Source organism: Lissotriton helveticus, chromosome 7 (assembly GCF_964261635.1).
Source record: "Lissotriton helveticus chromosome 7, aLisHel1.1, whole genome shotgun sequence".
NCBI lineage: Eukaryota > Metazoa > Chordata > Amphibia > Caudata > Salamandridae > Lissotriton > Lissotriton helveticus.
Genome location: NC_136068.1, coordinates 600,557,419 through 600,571,960, shown reverse-complemented (window position 1 = coordinate 600,571,960; position 14,542 = coordinate 600,557,419). Strand labels below are relative to the sequence as shown.

Sequence of the window (14,542 nt, the reverse complement as noted above, 5' to 3'; positions counted from 1 at the left end):
GACAGATCAGAGTTCATGCACATTCTGAAAATCGGTGTGCCAACTAAAGGTCATAGGTTTGGGTCATTGCGGAGCCATGTCAGCCTTTCATCTTATTGAAGGGGACAAAAAAATCAGCGAAGGGCGAAATATTAGTGGTCGGTCAGAAGTGTTTATGAAAAGACAAAGAAAAGAAGGTATTGAACAGGAGCAAGTAAATCCAAGTCTACGACAGTTTCTACTATATTCCTCCCACCTTGTAGGTCACTATCTAATACGACTTTCTGCAACCAAATAAAACATCCACAGACCATACGGTCAAGGGGCAGATAAATAGCGTCAGATTCTGAAAGTGGAGGAAAGGCCATACAAATGCGCTATACAACCCCGTGCTGCGTGACACTGGAGCCAGGGAACAAGGCAGCAAGACTGGGGAGTCTAACTGGGAGTGGGAATGCGAATTCGACCGGGCAGGGCAGGGCTGGCGCTAGGCATGGGCAGCGTGGGCAGCTGCCCAGGGCCTCGCGGCCCGCGCATTCACAAACTTCAGAGTTTGGAGGCCCAGGAGGCCCAAGGGATTTGATCAACATCTGCCTGCCGGCCTAATCGCTACATCTGCATGAGGATAGCAGCGATCAGACAGGTCATTAAAGAACCCTCCCCTGTGGGGTGCGCCCTGCCCCTGCTTGGATAACCTGCAGGGCGCAGAACAAAAGTATAACGAGGGCGGCTCACACTGAAAACCACTCAGCTCCCCCAGGACGAGGGAAAGGGAGAACAGAGTGAATGAAAGGGATACGAAAAACGGAATAAAGTGAGAGGGGGCGGGGAGTAGATAGGTGTGAGTACACCAGCCAGACAATAGGTGCAGGAAGAGGAGCACAATCAGGATGTAAAATTGGCTGGACTAGGGCTTTCAGTGTGCTAGGTCCCTCGAGTCTTTACCTGGTGGTAAATTAAAATGGACATTGAAACAGGTCCCTATCGGACCCTATGTTCACGTCCTTTACTTTACCTACAAAAACAATGATTCTGTATCTGCACAATAATTGTATAACACAGTGGCCGGGTTGGACTGGCATTAGGGCAATCAGGCAGTGGGTAATGGTCTAATCTGCCAGGTTAGTATGTGACCTGTTTTTAAGGCTCTTTGTTTTCCTGCATTATGGTCAGATGAACATGTTTTTAATGTTGATTTTCATGAGGTTACTTCCTGTCAGGTTAAATCTTATTCAAATTATAGGGGCCTCGCAAGTTGCTATTCTGCCCGGGGCCCCACAAATCCTAGGACCGGCCCTGGGGCAGGGCCTGTGTCAGGCCAGTCGACAGTACAATTGAGAAACCAAGCTACTGCTCTGTACCTCACGTCACGCCCCTGACACTCCCACAATGCTCTGCTCCGCAATCACTGACAACGCGGGCGGCGATACGGGGAGGCGCGCGACGTCCACCAGCTGGAGGCGAACCTGCCGAAAGCCGCTCTTAATGAGACAGCCAGTCACTGCCAAGCCCTGGCACGGGTGGCAGCAGGAGGGCACCGTCCCAGCACAAGACGCTCGCTCCACTCCGCGGGCAGATGGGCAGGGTGCTGGGCTCTATTAAATGTGTGCCCAGCAGGCTGTGTACACCGAGAAACCAAATAAGGCAGCCCCCCTCTGAGGAGATGCGCAACACAGCAGGAAATAATGGAGCCATGCCACCAAAACCAATCGTCTTCGACGCTGATGGAGACATTCGATTTCTTCACAGGGGAGGCGACGGCACATCCTGACAATAGTGCCCAGCTCGGCCCTAATCGGTCTAATTTCCCTAATCGCCATCTGCATGTCTGAAGATAATTGCACACAACGGGAACACCAAAGATCACCATTCAGCATGAACATTACAACTGCTATTTTGAGCGGATAGACCTCACCCAAGGCTTGCCGAAAACAAACAACAACTTTAGACAAAGAGGAGACTTGAGATGTATTTAGAGGGTGGCGGCACGGCAAGTCAACTTCCGGGTGCAGGACACCACTTCAGCTTCCTATGGGAGGCCTCTTACCTGGGCACACAGTCGCTGCCTCCTCCTTTTGCTCCAGAGTACCACCAGCCCCTGAGGCCTCTTCAACTCCACCACCGTTCAAGTCCGAGGCACTGTCAAAAGAAATTAAAGGACTCAGAAATGCGCACAGTGCTTACTTTGTGCCGGTGCTTGAAGGGAGTGGGCACCGGGACTCATTTATGGGACTAGGACTTATTTTTCTTCATACGACTTAGACCCAAACCAAGAGAGACAAAGACAGAAAAGGTAGAAAGAGAAATACAGTTAAACTGACATAAAGGGAGAACGCAGGGATGGCAAGCCCTGCTAGAGCGAGAAAGGCTGGAAGTAAAGTGTGATAGAAGAAAGTGCTTAAGGTGAAAACAAAATGGGACTGCCTTCGTTTTGGACAACCGGCAGCGGGCTCCTAAGAAAAACGTCAGTTCTTGGCGCTTACATTTTTTAAAATTCATTACTGAGTATGCACAACATAAACCTGGCAGATCAGACCCACTCACAGGAATCACACCAAGACTCCAAGGGAAGTCAAAACGTGTTTTCTTGCAATCTGTTTAATGAATAAGAGAGTAACCCCAGGTTCATCGCATTGAGAGAGGTGCAGGCTGGAAGCCTTAGCATTAGAGTCAGTGGGTAAATTGATATTTTGTTTACACTAGCACCAAAGAAGAGAAATACATAGCCTTATAAGACAGGCCCTTTCCAAACTTAATTTCTGTGAACTCTTTCGTCACTGGAAATTTCCTTCCACCCCACGTGGTGCCCGCTACACCGAAACCTATTAAAGACGCAATGCACCAGGATTATTATTTTTATTAGCATTATAATAGCACCTGCATGCCACTCACCAGAAAAAGCCCCTGTGACAAATCTGAAGAGTGTCACAAGTTAACTTCAAACAAGGTGTTGGAAATGGGATCCCCGGCTGGCCAGGGCTTTCGCCAAAGTCAGTCAGAGACCACCACACCCAAGTCAGGGCAAGGGAGTTACACGCCAAGATAACCCCTACTCACCCTCTAGGTAACGTGGCGCGGGCAGCAAGGCTAAACTTGGAGGCGATGTAAGTTAAGTATTTGCGCACGCACCCCTGCAACAACAACCAAAGGCCCACCACAAAGGAAACTCCACACAAGGTTATATAAAAATAGCCTTCGTATTACACCAAAACACATTAGATAAAACACACACTTTACAATGTGCCAGAGGCACGGGCAGAATTTACAGGGGATATTGTACAAGACAGGGCCACCTGGACCACTGTCAGGAATCAGAAGTAGCACTTTCAAAAATAGCACTTAGAATGTAAAATCTTTAGCACAAAATAGCACACAATATAAAAATAGAGCGCACAACCAGTAATTACTGGTAACCAGAATCTCACTAGCACCACCTGCACTAGGGAGAAAACAACCACCTAAGTATCACAATACCTGTAGGGGTGTAAGCACATAACACATGATGCAATGCATAACATTCATTCAGAGGTGTAAGGGGGGAAAACACATGATGCATCACAATACATTCAGAGGTGCATAGAAAGTACAATTGCGCCAAACTCACGTAAGTCACCACCTGTGACTGTCCCTAGGCCCTCTGGCCTTGTTGGGGCTAGGACGCCCTGTGTCCAGTGTCAGGGTCCTAAACGTAGCAGTTGCCCACAAAGTGCTGGGCAACTGGTGCAATTGAGGTTTGAGCCTTCCAGGGCTCAAGAACAACACGGGGGCCAATGTGGGAACCTCGCTGGGCTCTCAGAACACTGGTGGGGCGAACACGATGTGGGAGCCTCACAGGCTCTGCAGCAACAAAATGTCCCCCTGAGCCTCTCTGGGCTCCTTAACACTGGGGCGCCTTGAGCCTCTCAGGGCTCGTGAAATAATTGCCCCCGAGCCTCTCCGGGCTCAAAGCAAATCAATGCGGCCCCTCTGGGCTCTGAATGCACAGATGCAGCCTCACTGGGTTGTGGGGGTCCCTCACGGGGGACCCAGGACACTGGGAGTGCCTCAAGCCTCTCTTAGGCTGGAGCACAAATGCGGGCGTGTTGGAGTCCCCCTCCTGGGGACTCGAAGCACAAGGAAATGCCCCCTTTGCCCTCTTAGGGCTTTAGACCACACTGGCTGCCAAGAGCCTCGCAGGCTCTCATTAATCACAGGCGCGAGGTCGCGCTAAGGAGAGGGGGCGGGGCGGACACCGGCAATGTGTCCCGACGCCCCCCTCTCCCCTTTCCAAGCACCAGCACTCACCGGGACGTGACGCTGCAGCTCTCCTCTGCCCGGCGGCTCTTCACGGGAGCTCCCGCTCCTCAGGGGCTCCCTTCCCACACTTCTCCCTCTTGTGGGCGGCGGGGCTCTCCTCTCCGCCACGGGGCCCCGCCTGCACCTTCCAGCCGCCTCTCCTCGCTGCTGGGCTCTCCTCTCCGGCGGCGAGGCGGGACTTCCGGTTGCTTCCCCGGGGCCGCGCACGGATTGGCCGGCCGGCCCTTCACTTCCGGGTCACCGCGGGCAGCGCGGCGGCCCGATTCAGGCAGGCAGGCGGGGGATGAATTTACCGAGGGGTGGCCTCCCTCGAGGTAAATTATAAATCAAAAACAGCGGCAATGTCCCGGGCAGGGGGGGCACCTGCCAGGGGACTCCAAAATCAGCAAAAGCGGCGTGGGCAGCCGCGGAAGGACAACAACAGCGCTCCCAGCGCTCAGCTGATAAGCAAAGCGCTTCTGAGCGCTATGGCCGCAAATAAAGCGCTTCCAACGCTTCAGGGGTAAGAGAAAGCGCTCTCAAGCGCTAAGGGCCACAAGGAAGCGCTTCCAAGCGCTAGAGGCAAAGTTCAGGCCCCAAAGTCCTTGTAGGCAGGCAGGGGGGCAAGGCTGGGCCCAGAGCCAGCACACTGGGTCTCCAGGCAGGGAGACAGTCCAAGTGGCGGTCCTCTGGCCCAGCGACAGCAGCAACCGCCCCCTCAGGATCCTGGAAGAGAACAACTTCAGTGGGGACACAGCCCCATTTTTATACAGTGCATTCCTTTGTCTGAGGGTGCAGAGTGGGGGCGGAACCAGTCGCAGCTGGTTCTTGAGTACTCTGTTTACCTCAACCACCCTCTCTATTCACTGGCAGGGCTTGGGTCATTAGACACACCACAGGGGGGCGGAGCCAGCATTGTGTGGGGAAAACCCAGCCCATCCAGGACACAGGTACACTCCTCCCACACATGACTCATGCTAATCTCCCACTCACCACCGGGCAGACCCATCCAGACTTCCTGGAGCCTGGCATGCCAGCCAGCTCCAGCCAATCACGCGCCAGCACCCTCACAGCACACATACAGCCATGTCTAGAAATGGCGCTTCCCTACTAGACACATACATGCTGCATACACCATCTCGCAGCATTCACTCTCACGAGTTCACACATACCAGACTCAAGCCTGTACACCCCACGCATCAGGAACTACCAGGGACACATACATTCCCCATGCATTCCTATGGGCGGGCAGGCCTAGCTCAGCACATGCACTCAGAGTGCGCACGCACTTTCCACTGGAACACAGTGAAAGTGCGCAGAACCCAAAAATCACCATTGCCAGGTCACCATTTCAAGCAAAAAGTCTTGGGGTGAACCTGCCCTAAGGGCCAAAGTCCAACACAACCCCCTTCCAGCCAAAACGCAGGGTAGAACAATCACCACCGTGATGGACTTCCCTGCTTGGGGCGATAGAACACGGACGCGGGCCCACAACTGCAGGGACACCCTCCTGTTCTACGCCATGGTGAACCCATGGGATTCCTTCTAGACACACTGTCAGGACCAACTGGGCTACCCCACTGGTACTCCCAAGTTGTCCGCGGCCAGGACCAGGCCCTGGGCCACCCAGGTGCCACTGGTCCATGCCAATTTGCAGAGCGGGGGGTAGTAACCCCTGGCACATAGGAGCCATTCTCCACTCTTCCTGTCTGCCAGACAGGACTAGACTGCCACTGGTACTCCAGCCTAGGGCCTACAACCTCAGGCGGACCAGGAGTCTCAGGGAAGGCTCTCCTCCCCTTACCTCTTCTTCTAGGGTTCCTCCTCCTCCGGCGAGGGGTACACCTAGAACGCCATTCCAACCCAGGGCTTATCCACTCAGGTTGCACCAGGGTCAGAGGTGGGCTCTCCCACCCTCTGCACCCCCTTCCAGAGGTCTGCCCTCTCCTACCTGGAGAAGTTCCTCTGGAAGAAGAACCGGTCAGGACACTGGTTACAGTCATCCTACCCTTCAGGTCAGGCTGATCCTGAACCTGGCCTTCCAACCTCTGGTCTAAAACCTTCGGTGGAACAATTGCCTGGCACTTCAGGACTTCTGGGGATTCACACGCAATCCCCCTGAGGCTAACAAATGGCACATCTGTTGCGTGACTGTCTGTCTGGCGCAGATCTCCCGCCCTCTGTCCACCTGACAGTGCGTGACGATCCCCCAGACCAGAAGTGGCGCCACCCGGGTCCCCCCAAGAAGATCTAGCCCAACTGGCTAGTCCCTGGTCCACTGGTGCATCCACTGGGAAACTCATCCCCCAATCACTCCTCACGCTGGACTCCTGTACCCTCCCTACCGGAGCGGTACTGCCAGCATCTAGAACCACAGGAGCTCTGTTTACAGACACTCCAGGTCCTCTACTCACTAGGAGATCTTCCTCAAGTGGACTAACAGGACAGCCTAGGTCCCCAACCTGGTGTTCCCTACAGAAACCATCCAAGTCCTGAGGCAGGGCTTCGGGCGTCTGGGGAACCTCGGTCTCCCCCTCACTCCTGCTCCACTGAGCCAGGCAGTGAGCCCCTACACCCTCCTCGCTATCCTGGGACCTAGCTGGGCTACACTGAGCCTCTTCCACCACGCTGGGCTGGAAGATCCCTGAACCACTACTTTTGGAATCCCTCACCAATGATTCTGCAGAACCTCTGGCCCTTTCCCAGCGGTCTGCTTCCTCCGCCAGCTCATCAGGATCAGCGCATTCCAAACTCAACAGGTGCTGGCGCAACTCTAGACAACAAACACCAAGGAACTGCTCTCTGAGAACCATGTCGAACAATATGTCCCAATCACATTTCGTGGGCTCCCGTACCCAATCACACAGGGCTACACAACAGTCATCCACAAAATCTTCCCAAGACTGATGAGACGGTTTCCTAAGGTTCCTAAACCTCAACCTATTCTCCTCCTCTGGGGAAACAGGAACCATACTCTGGGAACTGGGACTTTCTACACTGTGATTTAAATAGCTGCCACCACTGGACTCAACCCTCCCTGGGGGATCCAGACACTCAACACTGCGCGCAGGGGATAGTCTACCCTCCAGAGCTACTTGCCTCTGGTGGCGGCCCTCTCAGCCTCCTCTATCCTGTCCTGCGCTAAGACCCTCTCGGTCTCCAGCTGTTGCTTCTTAACCTCCAGCTGTTGCTTTCTAACGCCCAGCTGTGCCATAGCCTGGGCATGCTCCAACCTGAGCTTTTCTAAAGCCAGCTGGTGCTCCCTTTCTCTCCTCCTATCTTCCAGCTCCTCTGGGGACAGGGAAAGGGATGAGGCGCTGCCTCCTACGCTGGACCCAGCAAGGGACTCCCTATCTATGGGGTCCTCACTATCTGCTGGCGTCCCTGTGCTATCATTTTCTTCCTCCTCTTCTGAATCTTCATGGCTCCCCACAGACCCACCACCCTCATGGCGTGAAGCCCGGGCCCTTTCCTCACTGCGCTTAAAATCCCACTGACCCTTTTGCCACAGGATCAGGCTGCTCCTAAGTTCGGACTGAGTGTCTAACTCATCCACCCCTATGTCTCTCTCTTCACAGAACCTTATCAACTCTCCCATACTGTATCTAAACAGATCACAGACATCAAAAGCAGGCACCATTCTGGCGGACGTTCTAGAGAAGAGATCACACAGGGAACCTAGGGTCTGAGCTAACACAGGAGTACACAATTCACAAAGGTATCAGCAAGCTCTCTACCCCAGAGAACTCACACTCACTTGCCTAGTGCCACACACCATTCATCCACACACAACCCCCCCCTTGGACTAGTAAGGCAGTTTCTACCACCCCTGACTTCTCAACCTGACCACATGTGACACAGGTACCAGACTCTGGGCGCGGGGTGGGGGACAAATGTACTGACACAATTGCACAATGATACCTTCAGGAGAAGAAAATATGAAACTTCCAAAAAAACAATCCCCTAAAATGTGGTCATCTAAAATGCAGAGTTTTGTGGTATGGCCAGTTGCCACTAAGGTACAAGGCAAACACAAATCCTTATCCTCACCGCTTGCCGCCAATGTTGGAAATGGGATCCCCGGCTGGCCAGGGCTTTCGCCAAAGTCAGTCAGAGACCACCACACCCAAGTCAGGGCAAGGGAGTTACACGCCAAGATAGCCCCTACTCACCCTCTAGGTAACGTGGCGCGAGCAGCAAGGCTAAACTTGGATGCGATGTAAGTTAAGTATTTGCGCACGCACCCCAGCAACAACAACCAAAGGCCCACCACAAAGGAAACTCCACACAAGGTTATATAAAAATAGCCTTTGTATTACACCAAAACACATTAGATAAAACACACACTTTACAATGTGCCAGAGGCACGGGCAGAATTTACAGGGGATATTGTACAAGACAGGGCCACCTGGACCACTGTCAGGAATCAGAAGTAGCACTTTCAAAAATAGCACTTAGAATGTAAAATCTTTAGCACAAAATAGCACACAATATAAAAATAGAGCGCACAACCAGTAATTACTGGTAACCAGGATCTCACTAGCACCACCTGCACTAGGGAGAAAACAACCACCTAAGTATCACAATACCTGTAGGGGTGTAAGCACATAACACATGATGCAATGCATAACATTCATTCAGAGGTGTAAGGGGGGAAAACACATGATGCATCACAATACATTCAGAGGTGCATAGAAAGTACAATTGCGCCAAACTCACGTAAGTCACCACCTGTGACTGTCCCTAGGCCCTCTGGCCTTGTTGGGGCTAGGACGCCCTGTGTCCAGTGTCAGGGTCCTAAACGTAGCAGTTGCCCACAAAGTGCTGGGCAACTGGTGCAATTGAGGTTTGAGCCTTCCAGGGCTCAAGAACAACACGGGGCCAATGTGGGAACCTCGCTGGGCTCTCAGAACACTGGCGGGGCGAACACGATGTGGGAGCCTCACAGGCTCTGCAGCAACAAAATGTCCCCCTGAGCCTCTCTGGGCTCCTTAACACTGGGGCGCCTTGAGCCTCTCAGGGCTCGTGAAATAATTGCCCCCGAGCCTCTCCGGGCTCAAAGCAAATCAATGCGGCCCCTCTGGGCTCTGAATGCACAGATGCAGCCTCACTGGGCTGTGGGGGTCCCTCACGGGGGACCCAGGACACTGGGAGTGCCTCAAGCCTCTCTTAGGCTGGAGCACAAATGCGGGCGTGTTGGAGTCCCCCTCCTGGGAACTCGAAGCACAAGGAAATGCCCCCTTTGCCCTCTTAGGGCTTTAGACCACACTGGCTGCCAAGAGCCTCGCAGGCTCTCAATAATCACAGGCGCGAGGTCGCGCTAAGGAGAGGGGGCGGGGCGGACACCGGCAATGTGTCCCGACGCCCCCCTCTCCCCTTTCCAAGCACCAGCACTCACCGGGACGTGACGCTGCAGCTCTCCTCTGCCCGGCGGCTCTTCACGGGAGCTCCCGCTCCTCAGGGGCTCCCTTCCCACACTTCTCCCTCTTGTGGGCGGCGGGGCTCTCCTCTCCACCACGGGGCCCGCCTGCACCTTCCCGCCGCCTCTCCTCGCTGCTGGGCTCTCCTCTCCGGCGGCGAGGCGGGACTTCCGGTTGCTTCCCCGGGGCCGCGCATGGATTGGCCGGCCGGCCCTTCACTTCCGGGTCACTGCGGGCAGCGCGGCCGCCCGATTCAGGCAGGCAGGCGGGGGATGAATTTACCGAGGGGTGGCCTCCCTCGAGGTAAATTATAAATCAAAAACAGCGGCAATGTCCCGGGCAGGGGGGGCACCTGCCAGGGGACTCCAAAATCAGCAAAAGCGGTGTGGGCAGCAGCGGAAGGACAACGACAGCGCTGCCAGCGCTCAGCTGATAAGCAAAGCGCTTCTGAGCGCTATGGCCGCAAATAAAGCGCTTCCAACGCTTCAGGGGTAAGAGAAAGCGCTCTCAAGCGCTAAGGGCCACAAGGAAGCGCTTCCAAGCGCTAGAGGCAAAGTTCAGGCCCCAAAGTCCTTGTAGGCAGGCAGGGGGGCAAGGCTGGGCCCAGAGCCAGCAAACTGGGTCTCCAGGCAGGGAGACAGTCCAAGTGGTGGTCCTCTGGCCCAGCGACAGCAGCAACCGCCCCCTCAGGATCCTGGAAGAGAACAACTTCAGTGGGGACACAGCCCCATTTTTATACAGTGCATTCCTTTGTCTGAGGGTGCAGAGTGGGGGCGGAACCAGTCGCAGCTGGTGCTTGAGTACTCTGTTTACCTCAACCACCCTCTCTATTCACTGGCAGGGCTTGGGTCATTAGACACACCACAGGGGGGCGGAGCCAGCATTGTGTGGGGAAAACCCAGCCCATCCAGGACACATGTACACTCCTCCCACACATGACTCATGCTAATCTCCCGCTCACCACCGGGCAGACCCATCCAGACTTCCTGGAGCCTGGCATGCCAGCCAGCTCCAGCCAATCACGCGCCAGCACCCTCACAGCACACATACAGCCATGTCTAGAAATGGCGCTTCCCTACTAGACACATACATGCTGCATACACCATCTCGCAGCATTCACTCTCACGAGTTCACACATACCAGACTCAAGCCTGTACACCCCACGCATCAGGAACTACCAGGGACACATACATTCCCCATGCATTCCTATGGGCGGGCAGGCCTAGCTCAGCACATGCACTCAGAGTGCGCACGCACTTTCCACTGGAACACAGTGAAAGTGCGCAGAACCCAAAAATCACCATTGCCAGGTCACCATTTCAAGCAAAAAGACTAGGGGTGAACCTGCCCTAAGGGCCAAAGTCCAACACAAGGCTGGCATCAAACTGTGATACAAGTGGCAGGGATAGCATTCAGTAACTATTCATGTACTTTACACCAAATCTTAACACACGGATACCCAAATCGAATGTGTGAAATCTGAATATAATATGGATGAGAACAGGTTTACACTTGGGTGAGACTGAAACATCAGGACAGTGTGAAATGGTTCTGTTCAAGCTCTATCTTGAAAGTACAATTACAAAGTTACTACCAATTGTTTCTCCTTGAGATCCGGTGTCTTTGCGGGCCAAGTGAAAACAAAGCTAATGTGTGCATTTCTGTCAGAAACAGATATGCCACTTACCAAAGGAGAGGGGAGTCTTGGAAATGAGGAATAGAATACAAACACTTTGGTTTGAAGGAGTTGCAATGAACTTTATAGAATGGCAGTAGGGTTATTTACCTTTTCGGAGGGGAGAGAATAGGCAAACCAGGCTCCTGGCATGCACGCTACTCTGGCACTCCTCCAATGAGTGCTAATCCAGCTGGCATCACTCTTCTGGCAGTCCTCCAATGACTGCTTATACAACTGGTGTCACTCTCCTCCGGCACTCTTCTAATGACTACTAATCTAGCTGGCATCACTCTTCTGGCACTCTTCCAATGAGGGCTAATCCAGCTGGCATCAATCTCTTCTGGCACTCCTCCAATGACTGCTAATCTAGCTGGCGTCACTCTTTCCTGGCACCTCTCCAATGACTGGTAATCCAGATGGCCTCAATCTCTACTGACACTTCTCCGATGACTGCTAATTCGGCTGGCGTCACTCTCTTCCAGCACTCCGCCAATTACATTTAATCAAGGTGGCGTCACTCTCTTCTGGCACTCCAATGACTGCTAATCCAGCTGGCATCACTCTCTTCGGACACTCCTCCAATTACTGCTCATCCAGCTGGCGTCCCTTTTTCCTGGCACCCCTCCAATGACTGCCTGGCCTCACTCTCTTCTGGCACTCCTCCAATGACTGCTAATCTGGCTGGCGTCACACTCCTCTGGCACTCCTCCAATGACTGCTAATCCAGCCAGTGCCCCTCTCTTAAGACACTCTGCAATGACTGCTAATCCAGCTGGCGTCACTCTTTTCTGGCACCCCGACTGCTAAACCAGCTGACATCCCTCTTCTGGCACTCCTCCAATGGCTGCTAATCCATCTGACGTCACTCTTCTAGCACTCCAATGGCTGCTAATCCAGCTGACGTCACTCTCTTCTGGCACTACTCCAATGTTAGCCCTGGCCAAACGTAAGGAAGCCCTGAAGGAAGACGCATGGAGTGAGTTGATTGACTCCAGTACCTTGAGGAACAGCTTGAGGTTTTGGAGCGTTGTGAATGAGCCCTTGTTTGTCAAAGAAGGGGGGGCATGGTGGCTCACATAACAGAGGAGGAGTGGGTACTCCACTTCATAACTATGTTTTTCTGAGCCCGTCACTTTTTAATATTTATATGGCCCCTCTCGTACTCTTAGCGGAGTCATACGGCACCAAGGGAGTATCTTACTCCGATGATACTCAACTGTTGTTTAGGTGCGACAAAGGCACTAATTTTAAAGGCAACGAGATCAACATCTGTCTGACTGAGGTCTTCTCCTGGTTACGGCATAACCAATTAAAGTGTAAACCCGAAAAGTCAGAGATTATTTTCTTTAGCTGCCAGCCATGCGAATCATAGCACCAATAGGGGCCTTATGATATGTCCCCACCTACTGCTCCAGTGAGCACGGTGAAGAACTTGGGGGTCAAGTTGGATGGCACTCTAACAATGAAGGATCAATTTCAAACTGTTGCTGGCACCTGTTGCAGCATGTTGAAAATGGAAAAAACTTCCTTCCCCTGCTACAGATTGAGTATCGAAAGACGGTAGTACAAGCCCTAATTCCATCCAGGTTGGATTACGTCAATGTTTTGTATCTGGGCCTACCTTAGTATTCACTGAACCATCTGCAGGTGGTTCAGAATGTGGCGGCCAGATCCAATCTCATGGTGGGACCCAAAGCACGTATGACGATCCACCTGAATGACTTGAAATGGCTATCGGTACGGAAGAGGATCCAGTTTAAGGCTCTGGTTCTGGCATATCGGACCTTTCATGGCACAGGCACTGTACATCTCAGAAGAAGGGTTATGATCCGAAACGTGTCGTGTGGTCCTCGGGCAGTCTCTGATGCTCATTCCTAAATTTGCCTGCTCTAGGGCAGGCGGTCGTTCCTTTCAAGTACTGGATGCCCACTCATGAAACTGTCTGCCTCTCCATCTTAGGCAGGTACAGGACTTGCTCACCTTTAGGAGACAGCTTAAAACATGGCTGTTCCAGCAATAAGTTTTCTTTGGGGCGGGTAGCCTTCGGGCTTTGGCTGGGTGTCTGTTGGTGGTCCTTTGGCGCCGGTACACTCTGTAGAGTAGCTGTGCGCTTTATAAGTACCTATTTTCATTTCATTTCATTTCAAACAATAGTAAAGCATTAACACTCATTTACCTTCAGGTCCAACGGATTCCCCCAAAAAGTAAAATCATCAATTAAAAGTTGGCGCCCTGTCACTGTTCTAGCTGCTAAAACCGCATGATCTGCGTGCAATAAGATGGGGTGGGATGTGCCCAAATATATGGGGTATCCTTTGCTCTCACATTTAGGACCTTCTCTATCCTTCTTAGGCAGCCCCTTTTAGAACTAAAAAATAATAGGAAAAACCTAAACATACCCTGAACCAGTCTAGTGAAACCACATTTCCTTTGAAACGAGTCTCAAGTTTCTTTTCAGGACAATTAAGAAATATCTGCTTAAATCTAGGCAGAAAAAATGGTTGAAAGTACTCTGGTGTTTAGAACACATTAAATTAGATGTCTTATGAGTAGGTCTGCTTCTCGTTCGGAAAAACTTGTACATGGACTTCTGTAATCCTGATGAGACCCTACAATGCACAGTTTCAAGTTGTCTGCACGCTGCATCCTGGTAATGTAACACATTGAGCTGATGGTAACAGTATGAAGTTGAGGTAGCTGCTGGGAGAAAATATTTAGGTGCCATATGTAAAGTCCTCATTTCTAACATACTGAATTCGTACTTATTTTGTGACCATTTATTCTTTGTCTGCAGGTTTCGCCACAAGGGCTCTCCACAAATGAATGTGTAATAACTGTCTAGTTGGAACAAGACACAATGAAGCATGATTCTATTCGGACACCACCATGCCAGGGATTAGAGGGCGGTCTTGAAATCTGTTCTTCCAAGACTCCAGATATTTGAAGCCATTAGCTTGTGTGACAATCTTGTAATTATTGCTCATTTAGACTGGCATTTGAGATCATTAATAGGCAAGTATAGAGCCAGCAAAGAGGAGACTTGCTAGTTGGTTGGACAAGACATTCTCTCCAGGTGTTGATACTTCAATTAAATAGAAGACAGTCTATCCTCTGAAGACAACACTCCTGTGATCTTCATCTCTACAACAAATCTTGGGATGACCCGTGCTGCCGGCAGAAGGAGCATTTC

At 52.2% G+C, this 14,542-nt stretch overlaps 1 protein-coding gene across 6 annotated transcripts in view; it reads right to left on the bottom strand.

Moving 5' to 3' along the window:
• Positions 1 to 14,542, bottom strand: part of UIMC1 (ubiquitin interaction motif containing 1) — a 310,878-nt gene that overhangs the window by 65,689 nt on the left and 230,647 nt on the right. For all 6 annotated transcript variants that reach the window (XM_078652794.1, XM_078652796.1, XM_078652798.1 and 3 more), the window contains one exon: positions 2,027 to 2,118. In XM_078652794.1, the coding sequence (XP_078508920.1) occupies positions 2,027 to 2,118 (92 nt within the window). The remainder of the gene's footprint in view (positions 1 to 2,026; positions 2,119 to 14,542) is intronic.